At 36.2% G+C, this 24,876-nt stretch overlaps 1 protein-coding gene and 1 long non-coding RNA gene across 5 annotated transcripts in view; one reads left to right on the forward strand and one right to left on the reverse strand.

The window, feature by feature from the left end:
* PCMT1 (protein-L-isoaspartate (D-aspartate) O-methyltransferase) overlaps positions 1-24,876 on the forward strand; it is a 42,858-nt gene that overhangs the window by 10,621 nt on the left and 7,361 nt on the right. For 2 of the 4 annotated variants that reach the window (XM_019967580.2, XM_070796339.1), the window contains exons 2-7: positions 4,007-4,111; positions 5,356-5,387; positions 13,415-13,519; positions 15,341-15,461; positions 17,528-17,613; positions 21,880-22,096. In XM_019967580.2, coding sequence (XP_019823139.2) covers positions 4,007-4,111; positions 5,356-5,387; positions 13,415-13,519; positions 15,341-15,461; positions 17,528-17,613; positions 21,880-22,059 — 629 coding nt within the window. In that variant the 3' untranslated portion in view covers positions 22,060-22,096. The remainder of the gene's footprint in view (positions 1-4,006; positions 4,112-5,355; positions 5,388-13,414; positions 13,520-15,340; positions 15,462-17,527; positions 17,614-21,879; positions 22,097-24,876) is intronic. The other 2 variants (XM_070796337.1, XM_019967579.2) reach the window with 1 other exon arrangement.
* LOC139184950 (uncharacterized) lies at positions 18,950-22,789 on the reverse strand. The gene is made up of 3 exons (XR_011568521.1): positions 22,644-22,789; positions 19,207-20,033; positions 18,950-19,080 (listed from the first exon to the last, which is right to left on the reverse strand). It is a non-coding gene; the product is annotated as an uncharacterized lncRNA (long non-coding RNA).

Consider the following 24,876-nt stretch of genomic DNA (forward strand, 5'->3'; position numbering starts at 1 on the left):
AGGCAGGTCAGGTGGTCTGGTATTCCCATCTCTTTCAGAATTTTCCACAGTTTATTGTGATCCACACAGTCAAAGGCTTTGGCAGAGTCAATAAAGCAGAAATAGATGTTTTTCTGGAACTCTCTTGCTTTTGCAATGATCCAGCACATGTTGGCAATTTGATCTCTGGTTCCTCTGCCTTTTCTAAAACGAGCTTGAGCATCAGGAAGTTCATGGTTCACATATTGCTGAAGCCTGGCTTGGAGAACTTTGAGCATTACTTTACTAGCGTGTGAGATGAGTGCAATTGTGTGGTAGTTTGAGCATTCTTTGGCATTGCCTTTCTTTGGGATTGGAATGCAAACTGACCTTCTCCAGTCCTGTGGCCACTGCTTTTAAAACTTTTAAAAAAATGCTATAACTGTTTTAGTAGCCTTTACAGGTAGCTTGCCTAAGCTTATTTATATAGAAACAGTACTTTCTATTTGGGTTAATGAATCCAAATTTGTAATATTTTTAGTTAGAAAATGATTTGTATCTGTACCAGTCTATGACTATTTAAGTGTTTCTCTAGTTGGTATGCCTTATTTGCTAGTTTTTAAAACATTCTTTTGTTTTTTGGACAGTGTGTATTTATACATTTTATAGTGTCCTTAAACCACCTTTTCTTATACTTAGTATTTCTTGTATTACTATTTCTTTCTAATACTGTCTGGTCAGTCAGTATTAAGTGGTATCCTTTGATTCCTCAAAACAGTCAATGATCTAATTCTGCTTTTTCCTTTTTTTCCTTTTCCCATTGTTTTTAGTTGCATTGTTTCTACTTTGTCAGAACATATAACATTTAAATATTATTATTCCACTGGTGTCTTTTTTAGAAATTTATTGCTGCCCTGGGTCTTCGTTGCTTTGTGAGGGCTTTTCCTAGTTGCAGTGAGTGGGCACTGCTGCTCGTTGCAGCGCTTGGGTTTCTCATTGCGGCGGCTTCTCTTTGTTTTTTTTAAAACAGCTTTTGGTCTTTTTTTAAAAAAAAATGTTTATTTATATTTGGCTGTGCTGGGTCTTCGTTGCTGCGCAGGCTTTTCTCTAGTTGCAGTGCACAGGCTTCTCGTTGCAGTGGCTTCCCTTGTAGAGTATGGACTCTACAGCGTGTGGGCTTCAGCCATTGAGGCACACGGACTCAGGAGTTGCAGCTCCTGGGCTCTAGAGCCACGGGCTCAGCAGTTGTGGCCCGTGAGCTTAGTCACTCTGTGGCGTGTGGACTCTTTCTGGAACAGGGATCAAACCCATGTCCCCTGCATTGGCAGGTGCACTCCCATCCCCTCTGCCACCAGGGAGGTCCTCCACTAGTGTCTTTACCCTTTTAGTCTTTTTTTTTTTAAAGCTAAAACCAGTTTTTATTCAGTAACAATTGCAATCAATACAGTAAGTGAGTGCAGATTTATAGTCTAGGAGCAGGGTGGGGATCAGTGGGTGGAAAATTACATCAAGAGTACTGGGTGTTCTGGCTAAACCAATTTGACAGGATCCTTGTGGAGGCAGGCCAATCCACCCAATATTAACCTTTGCTCTACAATTGGACATGTGTCCTTTTCTGAGGTATCCCTGGTGATTGCTTCATTAGATGAAGCACATCTTCTAGAAGATTTCTTAGGAAGGACATGTGTGTTTAGCATTCCCTGAGTTCTTGCACATTTAAGACATTTTTCCTATAACCTTGATAATTTGAAGAACAGTTTTGGCCATAATTTTAAAAAGTCAGCTTTTTTGAGATATAATTTATGGAAAAATTCACCAATTTTAAGACCACGATTTGAAAATTTTGACAAATACAGTTGTATAACCACCACCCTAATGATATAAAACAGGAGTGAGCAAACTACAACCCACGGGCCAAATCTGGCCTGCGGCCTGTTTTTAGAAATAAAGTTTTATTTGAGTACAACCACACCCATTCATTTATGTCTGCTGTAAAGCTGTTCTTGCACTTTAGTGGCAGAGTCAAGTAGTTGAAGCAGAGACTATATGGCCTTCAAAGCCTAAAATATTTACTGTTTCGATCTTAACAGAAGTTTGCTGTTCTCTGATACAGACCATTTCTTTCACCTACAAAATTTTCTCATGCCCTTTTGCAGTTAATCTCCTCCTTTCACCCCCCAACCCCTAGCAACTCCGGATCAGTTCAGCCTCTATGGTTTTGACTTTTTTGGAATTCAGTGTATTAATAGATGAATCACATAGGGTAAAATCTCCTTGCCTGACTTCTTTCAGTCAAGTTAGTGCTCTTGAGATTTGTTCATGTTGTTGGGCACATTTACAGTTTCCTCCTTTTTAGTTATTAACTTGCACTTCCTTTCCTTGAATTTCTTGAAAATGCTGCTGCTTCATTCTTGCTTTGCTTTGAATATTGCTAATAAAGCTAATGGTTGTCTGTCTTTTTTTTTTTTTTTTTTAACTCTTACTAGGTAATTTGATTTTTTTTTGCCTTGAGAGTTGAATTTTTTTTTCTTGTTTTAAAGTCTGATAGTATTTTCTTTTCTTCTCTCTCTCTCTCTCTCTTTTTTTTTTTTTTTTGGCTGTGCCACATGGCTTGTGGGATCTTAGTTCTCGGACCAGGGGTTGAACCCAGATGCCCTGCAGTGAAAACACTTGAGTCCTAACCACTTGGCTGCCAGGGAATTCCCTGATAATTGTGTTAGTAGATGTCTTGGATGTTGATGTTTCTGGTAATATTTACTTTCTGTTAAGTTTTCTTAGAATATAGTATTGGTATGTTTAATCAGCCGAAATATTTTGTTTGCATGTTGTCTTTTTTCTACAGTAGCTTTGACTGGAGTTAGTTTTCCTTTTTCCTTTTTTAGGCATTTTATGCACACAGTTCAAGAGCACTTGCAGTTTCTTTAATGGATAATGATATTGGTAATAGTGGTGAAAAGGGGGAGGAGTTGGTGTATCTTGCTGCTTTTCTGTTTCTGTAGGATCCTTCACTTTCTTCCTTCTTTCCCTTCATTGCTGTATCACGACGTGTCATCCTTTCCCTGCCTATATATGGTTCTCTCTCAGAAGCAGTGCTTCTTATGGTTGCCACTTCTGGCCCCACTATACTTTAAAAATAATTCTCTTAATTTAGATGACATTGGTGATTTTTAGTATATTTACAGGTATGTGCAACCATTACCATGGTCAATTTAATATTTTCATCTCAAAAAGATACCCTGTTTTGCCCTCCTATTCTCCTAACCATAAGCAACCACTAGTCTACTTACTTTCTCTATAGATTTGCCTGTTGTGGACATTTCATTAAATAGAATCATACAGTATGCCATCTTTGTGCCTGAGTTCTTTCACTTCTGTAATGTTTTCAAGTATCATTTATGTCATATGGTCTTGCCTTCCTTTTTGAAAAACGTATTTCTCTTGATCCCTATAACAGTGTATCCACTTGATTTTCTTCTGCCTCTGTGGCTGCTCCTCATCATAATCTTTGAAGGCTCCAGTCCCTTTGCATTTCTCTTAAATGGACACTGTTGTTTTTCTTCTTTGTGTACTTTCTCCCCTGGCCACTTTCCTTCACTTCCATTGATTCAGTTGCCATCTGTACAACTAGTCATTTATATCTCTAATCTAGATTTTTCTCCAGATCTGTTTGTCCAACTGGCTGCTATGTATCTCCATGGCTATGGTCCATAGCTCCTCCTAAATACATAGCTTCTCCTTTTTCTCCTTGGCTATGATGCTTCTCTAGGATTTCTCAGACCAGTATATGACACCAGCATCTCAAACATTATCCCCCTCCCACCTCCAAATCTAGTCAGTCAAGTATACATTACCTACTAAATATAACTCAAATCCTTCTTTTCTTCGTCCTTACTTTCATTATTAAAGACCAGATTGTGATTACCTGAGCCATCATGAAAATTTTGCTCTCTTCCAGTCTAGTCTCTACAGTGTAGCCGGAGTAATTATGTTAAACAACTACATCTGATCTTGCCACTCCCAACTTAAAGTATTGCCTCATTCGTTTTAGAAAATGGAATCATCAAGACAGATAAAGTGTTTGAAGTAATGTTGGCCACAGACCGCTCCCACTATGCAAAATGTAACCCTTATATGGATTCTCCACAATCAATAGGTAAGTTTTGGATTTTTGAAAATGTCACAAATTTTACTCATTTGCTCTCTAATCTTTGTAAGTAAAAATAGACAGACCATTTTCCATTTATTACCTTGCTGATCCATTATAATAAAGCGTTGTTTATGAAGTGTCTTTTCTATTTTCTTAAAGGAGATACGTAAGAATTTTGTAAACAATTTCTTAAAGCGTCCTTTAGATGAAAACTTACAGTTTCTATTTTCTTGAAGGATATATGTAAAAATTCTATAAACATTTCCTTAAAGTGCACTTTAGATGAAAGCTTAGAATTTAAGCTGCATGCTGAATTCTCTTAGGGTCTCTAATGTTGACAAAGGTTGGTTTTTGCAGTAGCAGAAAATTCTAAAATTGGTATTGAAGAAAATGTGTAGCTAAGTTATTACTGACTTCTCTGCTTCACTTGCCCTGAGTTTTCTGGTTTGTGCTTGTTTTTAGAAAGTGCCATATTTAACTCCTTCTCCTGAAGCAGGCTTTGCTGAACTGCTGAGCCTTGGCAGTGGGCGCCTTTGAGGCTTAGGAGTGCCTCAGGATTCTGTCGGCCAGCTGCCATGCTGCCTTCTTTTGGAAATACTTTAACGGTCAGCAGAGAAGATCCTGGGGAGCTTCTGAACCCCGAAGGCACCTGCTACCACCGCTCAGTGAAAACTGCTTCCGATGCAGAAGCAGGTAAACAAGTCTCGAGAAAGCAATACTGGAAAAAACCTAAAAGCTAAAAACTAAAAAAAGACTGTTTTAATTAACATTAGGTGATAGTGTAAAGAGTAAATAGAAGTACTTTATTAGTCTCTTAAGTTCCTCTGGTTGCTCGTGCCAGTTTTTTTTTTTTAAGGTGCCAAAAATATGATGTAAGTTAATTTGCAATGATTTTGCATATTTTATGATATATGGAAGCTTATTTTCTTTTTATGAATCTGAAGGGAAAAACATCATAAATGTATCAAGTTAATGAAATTCTTCCCTAACTAACTATATGGGGGAAGAAATTTTTAGAAATAGTGGGACCGTTGTACTGAGCACAAATAGCCTTTGGCATGAGTATATTTTCTAATTTTAACTGTGCATGACAGTACTCTCAAGTACAAAATGTTTTTATTTCTTGAGATCATAAACGTGAAAATAATTATTATGAAAAATAATGTATGGATGCTAGAAAATGAATTACGTGGAGCATTTCATGTGTTTTTGCAGCTGAATGTATCAGTAGTTCTCTTCTTCTTTTGCAGGGTTCCAAGCAACAATCAGTGCTCCACACATGGTAAGTTAACGTTGGTCATTTGGGTGCAAATGGATCACGTTTTTCCTCTTAAGAGTGCTTTCTTCAGTAAAAAATGGTTATAAGAACATTTTAAACTTCTAATCATAATCAGTTTTATTATTTTATTTGTAACGAATTAATTATTCTTATTCTTAATACAAGATGTGGAGAAGGAACTCTTTCTGGTAAAAACTTTCATTAAAGTTTTTGGTGGTTGTCATTGGTATCTAATCATGTAAAAAGTAGATATAAAAAGTAGTTATTTATTTAGCGATGAGTTAATTAAGGGAAAGAATATTTTAAAAATATAATGACCATGGACTTCCTTGGTGGCTCAGTGGTAAAGAACCTGCCTGCAAATGTAAGAGACATGGATTCAATCCCTGAGTTGGAAACATCCCCTGGAGAAGGAAATGAAAACCAACTCTAGTATTCTTGCCAGGGAATTCCCGTGGACAGAGGCAGGCTACAGGCCATGGGGTCGCAAAAGAGTTGAACAAGGCTTAGCAACTAAACAACAAATGGCATTTCTATGCTTAACATTTTGAGGAACTGCCAAACTGTCTTCCAAAGCGGCTACATCATTTATAGTCCCACCAACAACCTATGACGGTTCTAATTTCAGCACTTCTTTTCACACTTGTTATTGTATGTTTTATTTTATCCATCCTAGTAGCTATGGAGTGGTATCTCATTGTGGTTTTAATTTGCATTTCCCTAATGATGATGAGATTTCAAATTTCAGGATATTTCAAATCCTGAAAGATGATGCTGTGAAAGTGCTGCACTCAATATGCCAGCAAATGTGGAAAACTCAGCAGTGGCCACAGGACTGGAAAAGGTCAGTTTTCATTCCAATCCCAAAGAAAGGCAATGCCAAAGAATGCTCAAACTACCGCACAGTTGCACTCATCTCACATGCTAGTAAAGTAATGCTCAAAATTCTCCAAGCCAGGCTTCAGCAATACGTGAACTGTGAGCTTCCTGATGTTTAAGCTGGCTTTAGAAAAGGCAGAGGAACCAGAGATCAAATTGCCAACATGTGCTGGATCATTGCAAAAGCAAGAGAGTTCCAGAAAAACATCTCTTTCTGCTTTATTGACTATGCCAAAGCCTTTGACTGTGTGGATCACAATAAACTGTGGAAAATTCTGAAAGAGATGGGAATACCAGACCACCTGACCTGCCTCTTGAGAAATCCGTATGTAGGTCAGGAAGCAACAGTTAGAACTGGACATGGAACAACAGACTGGTATATTGTCACCCTGCTTATTTAACTTCTATGCAGAGTACATCATGAGAAACGATGGACTGGAAGAAGCACAAGCTGGAATCAAGATTGCCGGGAGAAATATCAATAACCTCAGATATGTAGATGACACCACTCTTATGGCAGAAAGTGAAGAGGAACTCAAAAGCCTCTTGATGAAAGTGAAAGTGGAGAGTGAAAAAGTGGGCTTAAAGCTCAGCATTCAGAAAACAAAAATGGCATCCGGTCCCATCACTTCATGGGAAATAGATGTGGAAACAGTGGAAACAGTGTCAGACTATATTATTTTGGGCTCCAAAATCACTGCAGATGGTGACTGCAGCCATGAAATTAAAAGATGCTTACTCCTTGGAAGGAAAATTATGACCAACCTAGATAGCATATTCAAAAGCAGAGACATTACTTTGCCAACAAAGGTCCATCTAGTCAAGGCTATGGTTTTTCCAGTGGTCATGTATGGATGTGAGAGTTGGACTGTAAAGAAGCCTGAGCACCAAAGAATTGATGCTTTTGAACTGTGGTGTTGGAGAAGACTCTTGAGAGTCCCTTGGACTGCAAGGAGATCCAACCAGTCCATTCTGAAGGAGATCAGCCCTGGGATTTCTTTGGAAGGAATGATGCTAAAGCTGAAACTCCAGTACTTTGGCCACTTCATGTGAAGAGTTGACTCATTGGAAAAGACTCCGATGCTGGGAGGGATTGGGGGCAGGAGGAGAAGGGGACGACAGAGGATGAGATGGCTGGATGGCATCACTGACTCAATGGACATGAGTCTGAGTGAACTCCGGGAGATGGTGATGGACAGGGAGGCCTGGTGTGCTTCGATTCATGGGGTCGCAGAGTCGGACACGACTGAGCGACTGAACTGAACTGAACTGAATGATGATGAGCATCTTTTCATGTGCTTATACACTGTTTCTACATCTGCATTTGATGAACCTCAAAGTCATAGGTTTGAAAGTAACTACATTTTCCAAAGTCTTAATATTTTCCAAAGTCTTAATTACAGAAAAATATGAAATGATGTCCTGGTAGCAATGAGCATATTTAGTATCCAGACACTGAATCCCAAATACCACTAAAAGAAATACTAGAGCTTCATGGAGAAGTGACTAAATTTCAGAAAGTGAAGAAGTACTTAAAGTCTACTGGGGTATTATCAGGAGGACATGGGAGCAGATTTAAAGAGACTCCCAGAAACCAAATTGGAGACAATTTGAGAATCAAAAAACGGTAGATAATGAAGATAATGGATAGTAACACAGTGAATTCAGAAAAAAAAACAGGATGGAAAAGATGAAAAACAGAAGAATGTCAATTAATAAATGTAGAAAGAATAATAGAATTTTAAAAATCAGTTCTTTGTAATTATCAATGTAATTGTTGAATTAGGCAAAGATCACCAATTAATCTAAACCATTAAGAGGAAAGTTGTTGGGGAACAAAAAACATCCTTGTAGTCTCAAATTATTATTTGACATATTAATTACAAAGAGATAGCTATGCCCTGAAAAATAGAGTGATCTAGCCGTTACTACATTTACTAAGTTGTTCAGCTAAGCAAGTCCAGTGGTGAGATGGCTCAATGTTCTGTGCATCCTGATGTGATGCAGTGGGAGGTGCCCTGCAAGCTCTGTGTGGTGTTCTTGCTAAAGTTCTTTGATTTAAATCTAATCATGTGGAAATTGACACATCTAGAATGTGTGGGTAGTATGTCGGACAGTTGGGCAGGGCTTTTAAAAGAAGTCAGTGCTCTGATAGACCAAGAAAAGTGGTGGATGGAACAGAAGAATGGGGCAGAATATTCTGGAATTGGCATTTGCAAAGCATGAACTTCGAATGGATTGGAGGGAACAGCTGTAAAGGAGATATGGGGGACAACTGAGGAAACCAGTGTGATGTGTATGTTGATACTTTGTTGTTGTTCAGTTGCTAAGTCGTCTCCCACTTTTTAAACCCATGGGCTGCAGGCTTCCCTTGAGTGTTGATACTAAACAGATGATTTTCTTGAGTGTGGTAAAGGAGATGTGGTTGCAAAGAAAAATGTCCCAGTTTGCTTTTTTTGGCAGGTACATGCAAACGTATTTAGAAGTGTAGTATTATGATGTCCACAGCATATTTTCAGATGGTTTGATAAAATAGTTTGGCCCAATAGAAACAGTTGATGACTATATGAGGAGAAAAGGGTGTTATGTGCGTTTCCTGTGGGTTTAAAATTTTTCTGTGGGCTTGAAATTTTTCATAATTATTAAAAATGAGTTTTTTAAAAAACTTAAATTTTAGATTTAGAGATGAGCATGGATTATCCAAAAGAATATTAGCTATAGTGATAAAAGCATGAAAAAAGCTGGTAATTGCGATCGAAGACCTTGACATTTTAAATCTGAATAGGATTTTAATCAGAGAAGGCAATGGCCCCCACTCCAGTACTCTTGCCTGGAAAATCCCATGGACAGAGGAGCCTGGTAGGCTGCAGTCCATGGGGTTGTGAAGAGTCGGACACGACTGAGTGACTTCACTTTCACTTTTCACTTTCATGCATTGGAGAAGGAAATGGCAACCCACTCCAGTGTTCTTGCCTGGAGAATCCCAGGGATGCGGGAGCCTGGTGGGCTGCCGTCCATGGGGTCGCACAGAGTTGGACACGACTGAAGCAACTTAGCAGCAGCAGCAGCAGGATTTTAATAATAGCTTAGCATACTCTCTTTTAAAAAAACAAATTTTATGCAAACCTAGTACTGAAAAAAAATTTCTGAGTTTCTTTTGGTGTTAAGTTGGGATAGTACTGCCTATAAATTAGGGATTGGCACCTTCAATCCTTCCTAGTCCTTTCATTTTTGGACTCAGGGAAGTCCAGCTGTTACAGGAGTTATTTTGTTTCTTTGATTATTTCAGCCAAATATGACACTTGTTATCTTATTAATGGGTTTATTAAACTTGCAGGGGATACTGATTGTTTCAAAATATCTGATAAAAGTTACAGACATCCTGAAGAAAGTTCACAAACTTTCTCTTAATTAGAGATTCCATTCTTCCTGCTAAGCCTCTTATCTAAAAACAATAGCTTTGACTAAATAAAATGTTTCTAGTAGTTTCTTCAGTAAAAGTTATACCAGTGTGTCTCATAGAAACCTCATTAATTAACACTTCCTTGTTCCACTGGTTGATGTACATAATGGTAATTCAAAGATAGTATCCCACTCTATCTTTTTGAAACATCAAAGAAAGATAAGGTTAGTGAGATTTTTGAAATTTTTGAAAGTCTCAAAACTTACAGAGTTGCAAGTATATTATCAAGAACCTTTCTTTCTTTACTCCATTTGAACATATGTTGCTGAAATGATGCTCCATCACTCTTGAATACTTCAGGATGTAGTATATTTCCTATAAAGGACATTCTCCTATACAACTACAATATAGCTAGCCATCAAAACCAGGACATGAACATTGACACGTTAACTCCCATTTAATCTTCAAACTCCCTGTAAGTTTTTCCAATTGTCCTTATGATATCCTTTATAGCAATACTTTGAACATTTAATCCAGGACTCTTTCATAGTGGTTTTCACTCATTAGGCAAGAAGCTCTTTGCAAAAGAATCTATATGAAAAATGGAAAAAATCAGTTTACTATAACTCTTTTCCCAAACACAGTAGCCACAGGTCTACATTTGCGTGTTGCTCCTAAATAGGTTTTGCAGAACCTTAATTACTTTCTGGAACACGGTTTCAAAATCCTCAAATTGTATGAGGCTGCATCTACTAATAGCCTTTTCAACTTTTTGTGTTAATTGTGGGAAAAGATAGCCTCAATGTCTTTTAAAGAATTTTTAATATGGAAAATTTCCAACACCACACATGCAAATAGGATAATATAATGAACCCTCATGTAGCCAGTCACCCAACTCCATTAATTACCAACAATGTGCTAATCTTGTTTTATATAGTTATTTCTCTTTTACTGAAATATTTTAAAGCTGTCTCAAACATAATATCATTTTACCCGTAAATCGTATAAATCGGAAGGATTAAAAGCACAACTACAATACCATATCATGCCTAACAATGTTCTTTAGTATTATCTTATACCTAGTCCATGTTCAAACTTTACCAGCTGTTTCAAAAAATTCTTTTATAGTTGATTTGCTTAAATCAGGATCCAAACAAGAGGCTTATGTTACACCTTTTTAATCTTTTAAAGTCTCTTTTCATTTTAATAGTCTCCCTTTTGAAAATGCCATTTATTTATTGACAAAATTTGTTCATTTATCCTATAGAAGTTCCCATATTCATTAAATGATTCTTAGCCATATTTAACTTTTTCCTTTTTTTTCTTTTCAAGAAAATTTCCTAATGGTTCTTCTGTTCATCACATTAGGAGGTACATAAATGTTTGTACCACCCACTTTTACTGATTGGAGTAAATAATATTTTCAAAGTTTTTTTTTTTTTATTAAATTGCAGAAACCCAAAAGTGGCTCAGACAGTAAAGAGTCTGCCTGTAGTGTGGGAGACCCGGATTCGATCCCAGGGTCGGGAAGATCTCCTGGAGAAGGAAATGGCAACCCACTCCAGTATCCTTGCATGGAAAATTCCATGAATAGAGTAGCCTACAGTCCATGGGGTTGCAAAGAGTTGGACACGACTGAGCGACTTCACTTTCACTTTTGCACAGTGCACACATCTTAAGTGTACAGCTTGATGAATGTTTACGTGTCTACATATGTGTAACCACTACCAGGTCATTTCCTGCACTCCAGAAGGCTCCCTCAGTCAGAAAGGCTTCTTTTCCTAGTCAACCTCCATCCTCTAGGTAATCAGTATTCTGGCTTTTATCAGCTAAGTTAGGGAGTTTCTATTCTGTCCTCCATTTTGAATGGTACCTATATCTGATGATTAAAAAAAATTTTTTTTTTAATTTTGACATAATTTCAGACTTACAGAAATATTCTAAGAATAGTACAAATAATTCCCAGATAAAGTGTTAGCATTGTACTACATTTGATTTATCATTTATTCTCTCTCTCCTTCTCTCTCCCTCCCCCTATTTATATGGGGGGAGGAAGATATATATGTATATGAAATATATATATATTTTTATGAACTCTGTAGGCGTAATTTGCAAACAGAATGCTCTTTATCTTTAAAAATAGAACGTTCACCTAAATAACCATACTACAGTTGTCAAAATCAGGAAATTAACATTGATACAACACTGTTAGCTAATTTACAGACCTCATTTAGATGTTATCAGTTGTTCTAATAATGTCTTTTAAAGAAAAAGAAGGTTGCAGATCAGGAGTTTCATTCAATTGCCATGTCTTTTTAATCTGGAATAGCGCCTTAGTTTTTTTCTTTTATAGTATTGAAAATGTTTATGAATACAGGCCAGTTATTTTATAGATTGCCTCTCAATTTAGGTTGGTCTGATTTTTCTTCCTGGTTAGATATGTTATACATTTTTGCCTGAAATATTGCAGATGTTATGTAATGTCAGAGTGTCCCATTTTTGGTGATACTAACATTAATCATCTGATTGAGGTAGTGTCAGTCAAGTTTCTCCACTAAGAAACTTCTAACTCCATTGTAAAGTTATTATTTTTCCCTTTTGTAATTAATGTGTCTTGGGCAAACACTTTGAGAGTATTTGCTCATCAAGTGATAATATACTAGTTTCAGCATCCATTTGTGATTTTTGACTTAATCAGTTATTACTGAACTGGTTGCCAAATGGCAGTTTTCTAAGTTCAATATTTCATCTATATTTGGAACATTTGGGAACAGTTTCTCCCTATCCTCCGTTTATATATGTGTAAAGGGATATATTTACTTACTGTCACTATGGATTCATGGATGTGTATTTTTATCAACCAAGATCTTATAGTGAATGTGCTTATTGCTACTAGATCAATGATTTTTAGTAGTGAACATACCAGGCATTTAAAGACAGCTTTTGAGATACCATTTATTAATTCTAACCTCATATTTTGGAAAAGTACTAAAATGTAAGTTCATAAAGAGGATGGAATAGAGAAGTCTTTATTTCTTGGTTTGATCCAAACCTTAACCAATGACTTTATTTGATATGTAATTTATACTGTAAACATAAACATATGTATCCTTTGGCCCCCTTACTTCTACCTCTAGCTATTTATCCCATAGATATACTTTACAAGATTATTAAAAAGATTATTATCTTATGGCATATTAATACCTTTTAAGAATATTTATTTGTTATGGAAGATTGAAGCTAACTTAAGTGTCTCTCATTAGGCATATTTGTTCTTATAATACATTCATACAAACATACACTCCTTTAAGATATATTTATAAATACATACATATTTGCTTACATATGCATAAAGTGAATATGTTTGAAAGGAGTCAGTAGAAACTGGTAACATTGGTTGCCTTTAGGGAGTGAGACTGGTTGGGGAGAGGGGTGGAATGGAAACCTTTCACTGTAAATCTTTTTATAGCTTTTTACTTTGAAATTGTTAAATTTTAAATATTCACATACTGGAGATCTAAAATTATGGAAACACTTTAAGCACAAGAATTTTAATCAAACTAGGATGTTCTTACATAATTCCTCTGTAGGTGTAAGTATGTAATATGTTATGTTTTCATTGTTTTGGTAGATGACAGTAGTGGAAAAATTGTTGAGAAGTTTGCAGCTTTATTCATATGCCATGGTATATATACTTTATAGAATCTTGGGAAGAAAAATGAATACTTGCTTTGTTTTCTTTTGGCAGCATGCATATGCACTAGAACTTCTATTTGATCAGTTGAATGAAGGAGCTAAAGCTCTTGATGTAGGATCTGGAAGTGGAATCCTTACTGCATGTTTTGCACGTATGGTAAGAGCTTTATTTACTATTCTGGCCCCAACAGAAGCATATTATATGATTTGGCCATGTATTTTTTTCACTAGCAGTTTTTGAGAGTTTTCTTTCTTTTTAAATTCTGTTGAGATAGCAGTTAGAATATGTGTCACCTAGGATTTCTTTTTGTTGTGGTGGTGACAGAACATTCAGTTGAACTCTGGCAGAACTAGAAGGGAATTATTTGGTTATATCATGGAAAAGTCTAGAGGTCTCTCTGGCTTCTTGTATGGCTGGATTCAGAGAAAGATCTCAAGTTGTTATGGACAGTGAGTTTCTCTCTGGTTCTTGGTTTGACTTGGCTCTCCTCCACAAGTTCTCTGTATTCTCAGATATGCTTTTCTCTTGTGATCACACAGTGGCAACCAAGAGCTCCCAGACTTCATTCTTGTAAGTTCTCATTTGGCAGAACCAGCCTGATATCCAAACAATAGGTTTATTAGGATTGAGGGAGAACATTTTTATTTTATTTTATTATACTTCAAATTTCATCATCAGAGGCTTATCTGATAATGACTATTCGGAGTTTGAGTCTGGAGGCCCACTCAGGCACCTTGGAGTAAAAGTTTATCTGTGCTCAGATAATCAAGTCAAGTTGATTAAGAAAAATCTTATACCTGGAGTCCAGCTTGGAAGGTTATGGTCTAGTTAAGGTAGCATTTATGGATCCTTTTTGACTAGAATCCATTTAATTTGCTGTCAATATATAATTGGCAGACTATTAGAATGTAAGCTCCAGAGTGGTGGGAATTTTTTCTGAGTTTTTTTCATTGATGTATCCTAAGCCTCCAGAACAGTGCCAGGCACACAATAAGAATTCAGATATTCCTTTTCAGTTGTTTGACTTGGGCTGCTGTCTATGGGGTCGCACAGAATCGGACACAACTGAAGTGACTCAGCAGCAGCAACCCTCACTAATGGGATGTAATTAAATACTAGAAATGGTGTTTAATTAATGGCTTGTTTTCTGTATTTGACTGTTTACGTTTTCAGAGGCATTATCATTTTTTTAAAAGTCATTTTATTTCTCAGTTATCTTTTTGAAAATGATACTAATTAATGTTTTTCACATGTTTACCATGTGCTGGTCAGTGTTCACAATACTTTTCATGTATTCTCTTATTAGTTCCTCATGTCATTTATGGGGTATGTACCCGCTTCCTCCTCACTTTACAGCTGAGGAACCTGATTGATAGAATAACTTGTCAAGGTTATATAGTTGTAAGTAAGAAATTTAGATGTAAACCCAGATAGTCTGACTTCAGAGTCTTTATTGTGTTAATTTCATTCTGCAGTTAATATTTATGTTTAGGGTCTTTTAATATTTTTACTTATTTTTATATTTCCCACATGTGGCAGTAGAATCAGGTATAGAAATTCCTATAAAATTTTTTATGTATCTGTAATATTTAAAGTCACACTTTCAATGGAATTTAAATAAAAAATGGTTGCACTAATAACCACCATTTAATATTGGTAGCTAAGTCCCATTTCAGGATTCTGGGTATAAAAATTAGAAACTGAAGGAAGAAAGATACCATTTTTCTTAGTATTGTAAATTTTTAAAATTCTAGTTTTATAATTACTGAAGTATCATTATTCATTTAGGGTTATGGCTGAGAAAGTTATTGTCAAATAATCTATAATAGACTGAGTATTTAACAATCAAATTAGAGACTTAAACTGTGTATTTGTCCTGATTTCTCATTACTAAATATAACTTTGGATAAAGAAATATTTTATTGACACCTTAGAAAAACTAAGACCAATGAATTATTGAATTATTCTCACTTCCAGGTTGGACCTAGTGGGAAAGTCATAGGAATTGACCACATTAAAGAGCTAGTAGATGACTCAATAAATAATGTCAGAAAGGATGATCCAATGCTTTTGTCTTCAGGGAGGGTGCAACTGGTTGGTAAGTATCAGAAAACTTTGAAAATTTCCTCTCTGGAGAATTTTTATTTTCATAAAAATCCCATGCAAGTGACATAATATTCAGAGCTAATTATTGCTGCTGCTTTTTTTTTTTTTTTTTTTAACAATCACTTTTAAGTACTAAGCAAGAAAATAAATTACTCTAAAATGTTACACTGGTTCTACCTTGACCAGGGGTGACATGACTATTAACCATTTCAGAAAATGTCATGTTGAGTTCTTTCTTCATTACTTTTTGAAGAAGTAACATCAAAGTAATCAGTGTTGAATATAGAAAATGTAAACGGTACACAGAGGTATGTAAGATAAAGAAAGCCTCTCTTTTTCCTCATGTTTTTCAGACATATAAAAATGTGTATGAATAAATTGTACACACACACACACACACACACAGTTTTTTTGGAGAAGGCAATGGCACCCCACTCCAGTACTCTTGCCTGAAGAATCCCATGGACGGAGGAGCCTGGTAGGCTGCAGTCCATGGGGTGGCTAGGAGTTGAACACGACTGAGTAGCTTCACTTTCACTTTTCACTTTCATGCACTGGAGAAGGAAATGGCAACCCACTCCAGTGTTCTTGCCTGGAGAATCCCAGGGATGGGGGAGCCTGGTGGGCTGCCGTCTCGGGTCGCACAGAGTCGGACACGACTGAAGAGACTTAGCAGCAGCAGCACACAGTGTTTAGATTGACTTATACTCTACATATTGTTCTTTTGTTTGCTTTTTTCCATTCAGTGGTATTTGTGGACACACTTCCATGTGAGTATGTTTTATATTGAGAGAAATAACAGACCTCAAAATATGCAGAAAATATAAATGTGAAGCTTAACAAGCACCTGTTTAATCACCACACTGATCAAGAAATGCGACATTATCAGTACCTTGAAAGTCCTCTGCTTTCTGTTCCCTCACCATAACTACTTCCCTTTTCCCTAGTGGTAACTAGTAACATTACTTTTAGGCATTTACTACCTAATTGCAGTTCCATAGATGATGTTCAATATCTTGAATGTTAGCTAAATGGAATCATACAGTACATATTCTATGATGAATGACTTTTCATTCATTGTTAGGTTTGTAAGATTCATCCTTCTTTTTGCATGATAGTTAATTTTTATTGCTGTATAGCAGTCAATTGTAGCAACATTACCAAATTTTTTTTTTATTAATGCTACTGTAGATGGATATTTTGGGTTGTTTCTGATTTAGAGATATTCACAGTGCTGCATATTCACAATGTACGTAAGTCCAGATGCTGATATACACTCATACAAACACTTATTTCTGTAGGTGTATTATTACAGGTTCATAGAGTGACCATAGATACTGCAAAAGCTGTTTTTTGAAGTGACTGAACCAACTTACATTCCCATCAATAGTATATCAAGGTTCCTATTGCTTCACATCACAATCCCGATACTTGGGATTACTAAATTTTTCTCTTACCCACTTAGTGTATGGTAGTATCTCTGTGGTTTTAATTTTGTATTTTAATATTAATCAGTGAAGTTGAACACTTTTTCATATGTTTGGCCATTTGGATTTCCTCTTTTGTGAAATTTCTATTCAGATATTGAGTTATATTTTTCTTTGATTTGTAGGACTTTTATACACTAACCTTTTGTCTATTTATACATACTGTAAATCTCCCACTCTGATATGTCTTTTTACTCTCATACTGTTCTTTTTGATAATTAGAAATTCTTAATTTTAATATAGTCAGACTTACCCATTTCTTGTAGTGTTTTTTATATCCTGTTTAAGGTACTCTTAAATCATGAAGATACATCCTTGAATTCTTTCTCGGACATACTGCCATTTTAACTTTTTACATTTAGACCTTTGATCTTTTTGACGTTCATTTTTGTGTATTCATGAGGTGTGGGGGTCCAAGTATCTATTTTTTCTTTGAATTATCCATTGTCCCAGCATCACTTAGTTAAGTGATTTTAAAAAGATCTGTCCTTTCTCCGTTTTAAACCTCCTGTAATTCTTCACACTGGGTAATTCTGTCAGAACAGGTGTTTAAAGCACTTTTCTTTTTCAGTGGGGGATGGACGAATGGGATATGCCGCAGAAGCCCCTTATGATGCTATTCACGTAGGAGCTGCAGCCCCAGTTGTGCCCCAGGCAGTGAGTTGTTTTTTTTTTTCTGTTTGTGTACTTTATTCAACTAAAGCTCTTAAACATTTATAGGAAATGACTTCTATTGATGTTGAAAATACCATCTATGTTACATTGTGTCCTTTTTTTTTTCTTGGCTGATAATTATGCTCAATTTGTAACTTGAATTTTAATTTTAATTAGCTGTGTATTTTAATTAGTTAGTAGGCAGTTTTTTTCATATACAAACAGTTGTATAAATGACATGAAGATGACTAAGCCGTGGCTCGTGACTGTCTTATTTCAAGCAGTATTTGATTCAACTAAGAACGAGTACACTAGTAAAATTGGGAAAATCCCCTTGGAGTTCATGACCTGGTAATCACGTGGTGTGTTATGTGCAAGACTATGTTAGGTTCATGGGTAATACCAGGAAGTATTTGTCATACATCTTATCCTCACTGACCTTACTAGAAGAGATCTATTGCACATGTATCAGGGAAATGAATGATTTGATAGCATATCATCAGCATATGATAGATATTGAAGGGAAAAGAAAATACGCCTTGTAGGAGGAGTTCAGAGGAAGGGGAGTATGTTGTATAGAATAGTGAAGGAGATTTCATACAGGAATAAAATTTGAACTGAATCTTAAAGAATAGTAGGAAGAAAGAAATCTTAATTTTCATAGTTGCAATGAGAAGATAGGATATTCCAGTAGTATATATTACATAGTCAAGGAAATATTTAAGTACAAAATTGAGTTTTCATTTCAGTAAGACTCTGATAAACTTATGTCAGCCCAAATAATCCTTGGCTTAGATTGCTATTACATGTGATTCTTACATAGTTCTTAACTAGATGACAAAGGGCTAAAATTGACTCTCTTTTGCCCAGTCTCATTAACTCCCCAACCTGGAAGTAGTTTTGTGTGTGTTTACACAGTTATAAGGAGCTGAAAGTTTGGAGATTTGTTCTGATTACTGACTTGTTACTCATTGGCTGAATGACTTTAGGAAAATGAACTGTTCTCTCTGGCCCTGTTATGTATTTTTAAAAAAAGACCAAACTAGTAGTTTTTAACAGAAGTATTAACATGATGTAGAAAGTTGTACCAGTCATAAGTAAATAATGAATTTTCATATATGAACACATGATCAGTAGGTTTTTTTTAACTTCTTAAAACTTTTTTCTTTTTTGAAAATATTGGCAACCTAGGAGGAACAATTAAAATCTAAAATAGAAATGTGTTTAAATGAAAGATTCTTGGGGATAGGACTCATCTTCCTTACTAAGATCCTAAGATGATCTTGATGGGCACTTCTGGCTTTAGCTTGGTATGAATTTGAACATTTGTAGTAGCAGGTGGAGTATTATTTGGAGGGTGGCTCTTTACATCTGATTAAATTTGAAGATAGACATGCTGGAGGGGCTTTCCAGTTTTAAGAGAATAGAGTCAAGATGTTTATGCCTCCTTTGGATACCACTGCATAACAGCTAGAAAAACAAGAAACAGAAACAAGAAATATGAAACTCTATATTCAGTTATCTAGGAGATTATATTTAACAGTCCTGAACGCTACAGTGTATGAAGACAGAAAAGCAGATAGAGTAATAACTGACCTGGAAGGGTGGAGGAAGCTGAACCAAAGAGACTGCAGAGGGGAGTATCAGTGCAGAGGCCGCTTGTTTTGCAGAACTAAGCAAAAGCTTAGAAACTGGAGGCATCAGGATCTTGGAAACCAGAGATGACGTTGTGGCCTGAAAAAAGGAGCTGCTGCTTGAAATTCTTTATGAGGAACAATTAGCCTGAAGCCCTAAGAAAATTTCCAGGAACTGAAAGACATGATTCTGTAGTTTAAAAACATCTATTGAGTACCTAGTATAATGAATTTAAAAAAGAGGTGGGGGACCCACAATATCACCATGAAATTTCAGAATATTATAAAGAGAATATTCGAAAAGTTTCCAGAAAAACAAAATGGATCGTTCATTAAGGGTCAGTAATCAGACAGGCATCAATCTGTAGATAAGCAGCATTAGAATGAACAAGTCAGAGGCAAAGCATCACAATTCTGAACTGAAAATGATTTCCAGTTTCCAATCTTGAATCCTGTACTGCACATACCACTAAATACATAGAAGAAAGATAATTTTAGACTTGCAAATCTCAATTTCTTTAAAAAGTATTCCACATACTGTTTCACAGAATACTTCTGGAGGAATTGCTTTAAATGTCATCAAAAAATGAGCGAGTAGAGAGACAGTGAGAGAAACCAGAAAGCAGCAGCCATGGCGTCTAGGAAGGTAGGACACCTCGTTCAGGAGAGAGATGGTCAGAGTTGCCCGTATTGTTACAAAGGGAAGTCCCGGTGTGACAGCTATGCAGCAGGCCTGGAGAGTAACCAGTCCAGATTTAGAGCAGAGGAGGAAAAGAACCAGAAGGGAGCCTACAAGAAAAAAAGAGAGGGAGAGAAAGGAACGTGCTTATAAATAGATTTGACTGTATAAAAATTTCATTAAGAAGCTGTTGGAAGAAACACAAAGAAAATTAAGTGAGTGAAAAAAAAAGAAAAAGCTTCAGTTTTTAACTGCAGAGAAAACAACTATTCTACAAGAAAGGAAACAGTAACTGAGTACCTCTTGGCTCAGCTGCAAATTATGTTTACACAGTCATAACAGAAAATGGTTTTCATAAAATATGATCTTGGTTGGATTAGGGGAAAGAAGCAGAATGCAGCTGGCCCTCTGTATCCAAGGGTTCCACATTCAAGGATTCAACCAATCACAGATTGAGAATATTCAGAAGAAAATTTCCAGAAAGTTCCAAAAAGCACAGAACTTGAATTTTTCATTGCAGTTTGAAGTTGTACCTGGCAACTGTTTAGATGGTATTTGCCTTGTTTTAAATATAATAAGTCTAGAGATAATTTAAAGTATATGGGATATGTAGGTTATATGCAAATACTACACCATTGTCTATAAGGAACTTGAATGTCTGTGGATTTTGGTATCAGAGATAAAGTCCTGGGACCAGTCCCCCTTGGATACTGAGGGACAACTGTTTATGTATGAGAGCTTAGTCCTCATCTGGCATATAATTTGAAGTAGAAAAGGAAATGTTATTCAGCATGGTGACTATAGTTAATACTATGTTAATTATTGACTATATTAACTATAGTTAATAATACTATATTATATAATTAAAAGTTGCTAAGAGTAAACCTTAAAAGTTTTCATCACAAGAAAAAAATTGTAATTATGTGTGATAATAGATGTTAATTAAGTTTATTGTAGTAATCATTTTACATTATATACATATATCAGATCATTATGTTGTACACCTAAAACCAACACAATGTTTATATGTCAATTATATTTCGGTTAAAAAAAAATAAATGGCATGCTTTAGAAGTAAGCACTATAAAAAAAGACAGCTAAAAGGTTTTAAAATTAATGGATTAAAGGAGCAAGATTGAGGGAGAGGAAAGAAGTCTATTTTTTCATTGAAAATCTTGACATTTAGAGGAATTGGAAAAAATAAGGTAGACTTGCTGACAACCAAAATTTTAATTAAGGACTCCCTTCTCTGGGAAGGTTTTTTCCTTACTGTTTTTGATTGATGGTCATCTTTCAGGCTGCATTCACGTTGTAACATGTGACTTAAAAATTTTCTAACCAGAGGGGCTGTAACTGAGCAATTTTGGTTCTTCTTTGATAGGGACGTCCTCTTTCTAATGCTGCAGGGACTCCAGCCCTACCTTCCTTTATCATGTCATGCTTCCTGTGATCCTAAAGTCAGTCGTAAAACCAGAGTTCCCTTATCTCTGGTTCAGTGATGCCTTAAATTCTTAGATAGGATAGGGATTCCTTGCTGATTTTCTACACGTCCCTTCTTCCCCTCCAAACTACAAAGATTGAAAACAGGCATACAAGAATTGAAATTTTCTGCTTTGCCTTTGGTCTTCTCAAGAGGATAGTCCACATTATGTGGTTCAACTCAAACATTTTGAGCTTTGCAGTTATACTAGGTACTATGTTTGAGGCTAAGGGCACAAAGATGAATAAGACACAGTCCCCGTCATCAGAGAATTTGTACTGTAGTAGAGGAGGTCAGTAGTAAATGAGTGTGTGAGTAATTAAGTAACAAGTTTAACAGTGGAAGAGTAGATGTACTAAATAAGGTACATTTCTGCTTTCTGCCCATGGACACTGAAAGTTGTGTATAGTGATGTAAAATGACTATTAATATAAAATCTATAACCTGGTGTGTGTGTCCTTTTCTGTTTCTTTTAGCTAATAGACCAGTTAAAGCCTGGTGGAAGATTGATATTGCCAGTTGGTCCTGCAGGTGGAAACCAGATGTTGGAGCAGTATGACAAGCTGCAAGATGGCAGTGTCAAAATGAAACCTCTGATGGGAGTGATATACGTGCCTTTAACAGATAAAGAAAAGCAGTGGTCCAGGTGGAAGTGATTTTCTCTTCTGCTCTTTCTTCTTCCACACATGCAAGGTGAAAGGGTGTGGATTTTAAGAGATAAGACTGCAAGAGCCGCTTTTTTGGTTGTCACCTTTATGCTACTCCATTTTAACATCAGAAATTCACTACATTAAAAATGTAGAAAAGTTTTGCATGGTCTGTCCTTCTTTTGATTTAATTCATCTTTGGGAAAGGGGGTGAGACTTGGTTGGCACAAAGGTGTTTTTCTTTTTCAAGAGGCTGTCAGTCACGCTTTGTAAAGTTACTTTATTATCAGCCACTCTGTTTCTATACTGACAACTAATTTTTATATCTGCTATATGGTCATGGAAATGAAGGCTTTCATCTGAAGAGAAGGGATCATTTCCTGCCCTAGTTCATCTTCTATTATAGCATTGTTGTGAAGAGAAAGAAGGGAAAAGATACTCTTGTCCCAGTTTTCGAAGGTGTCAATGCCAGAGAGGACACTGTCGCTCTGAACTTGACTTCTCTCTTTCAATCAGGTTCATAGATGCCTGACAACCTGTGCCTATTTTATATCCTGCTGTTATTTCAGAACCACAGTAAGGAAGAAGCTTACCATTTTATACAACAGACTGGCCAGTTGTTGAGCTCCTCTAAGTTCCTGGGGAGGGAAGAGGGTTCTGTGAGTGAGTGCCCAGGTCTCACACACCCACCCAAAGGGCCAACAGCATGTGGCATATCTTCAGCACAGCATGGCTCATGTAACGCCCACTTTTGTTTCTGTGTCTCAGCATCATTGGATATTCCCTTTGAAGCCAAGCTTTCTCTGTTTTTTCTCTTCCTTCTTCCCTGCCCACTCTCTCCAGGGGGAGGGAGTGAAATCCATAAGTAAGACATTAGCTAAGACTACTTGAAATTAACTGGCAAAATAAGAAAGGTCTTACTGTTTCCTTGTTTTAGAATCTGTTTTTACTTGACAAGAGGTACTTATTTTAAGATGATTTCTTAATAAGTAAAATGGCGATTATAGATTTAATGTTGTCGTTGTTTAGTCGCTCAGTAGTGTCTGACTCTTTGTGACCCCTTGAACTGCAACACACCAGGCTTCACAGACCTCTCAATTTTGTTTTCTGGGAAGAGGAAAGATACCTTTTTAATGAATGTTTAACAGCAAAAGTGGTAATGAATCTAACTCTGTTTGTTCAAAACTGAGTTTTACTTTTGATTAATTCTGACTGGCCATTTCTGTTGATCCTTATTAGGAAGTGCATTTTAATTCTTCACCTAATGTAGTTATTAATAAAGTTAAGGACTTCCCTTGTGGCTCAGCTGGTAAAGAATCCACCTGCAATGCAGGAAACCTGGGTTCCATCCCTGGAGAAGGGAAAGGCTACCCACTCCAGTATTCTGGCATGGAGAATTACATGTATAGTCAGTCCATGGGGTCTTAAACAGTTGGACACGACTGAGCGACTTTCACTTCACAATGTAGTTATAGCTGTTTTCTTTGAATTCTAACCTGGAGCACAGCCAGGTTAAAGTTTTTTAAAAGCTAGCAGTCTTGTCAATTAGAATCAGATATAGTTACAAACTTCCTTCACTTTGCTTCTAGTATGGTTATATAATTACAAAATATTATGATTGCTGCTCTATAAATAGGGCAAACATATCACTGAAATTACTGAAATATGGTATCAGGTAAGAGTGCTTTTTGTTTTTATAACCAGATATATATAAAACGAGTTTTGTTTTTATAAACAGAAGTAGATTTAGCTTGAAGGTAATGAAACTTAAGTTTCTGGGCCCTCACTTGCTTTGGGCCATTCATGGCCTTATACCAAATTTTATATACATAGTCTTGTTTTTAGTTGACTTTTTTTTTTTCCCTTCATAAAGCAGCTCCCCCCCACCCACTTACCCAATTATATAAGCTTCAGGCTTCCACTTACCTGTATTTTACCCCTGATAAGACTAAACTATTTGTATTCAACTTAGAATAATTTTTAAATCTATGGACAATTGTTCAGTCATTTACCAAATATTTAAATATATATATATATTGGTTTTCCTTTTGGCCTTCCAACTTTTTAAAATGCTGAGCAATTTTACATATATGCACATAGAAAACTTTTCTCCAGTTGTACTAAGAGGATTTTCTAATTTTTTCTTTTGCAAATTTACTATGTTTTCAAACACATTTTCCTACATCCAAAGATATAGTTCTAATTACATAGATAATCAGTTACTTAGTTGTAAATCATGAAGTTTAAAGAATATAAAACAGAATCTAGAAATGAAATTGGAAAAAAAAACTGATGTTAAAAAAATTTGTGCTGAAATTATTAGAAAATAGAATGTTTTGAAAGAGTAAAGCATCAATGGTTAACTTAACATCTTAAGGGACCATTCATCTGCTATTCATTTTTGTGTTCATAAATTGTTAGTCAAGGTCCGAGTGTGCTTAGCTAGGATTTTGAAGTGATTTTAATGAAGGGACTATTCAAAGAAATATGGGAAAAGTTACAGGAACTATAAAGGATGCGACATAGCCAGGGACCAGGGATTCCCAAGGTGATAGTAGGAAGCTGTTACCACTCTAGACCTAAAGGTGAGGAAACAGTTTTACTGGAACCCACTGACAGCAGGGACAGGGTGGGGAGCGGGGGTCTCTGACGGGAGCTGTAGCTAGAGAGCGAAGCAGCTGCTCCCACATGTAGGAATCGCCTCAGTTCTCTCCCACTGCCCTCTTCTCTCTACCAGGGCATCACAGCAGACCGACTTAACTTTAAGTCAGAGAGGAAGAGGTTCTCGGCCAGATGTAGTCTGAAGTCAGCTTTCACCACCTCCTT

Source organism: Bos indicus, chromosome 9 (genome assembly GCF_029378745.1).
Source record: "Bos indicus isolate NIAB-ARS_2022 breed Sahiwal x Tharparkar chromosome 9, NIAB-ARS_B.indTharparkar_mat_pri_1.0, whole genome shotgun sequence".
Lineage (NCBI taxonomy): Eukaryota > Metazoa > Chordata > Mammalia > Artiodactyla > Bovidae > Bos > Bos indicus.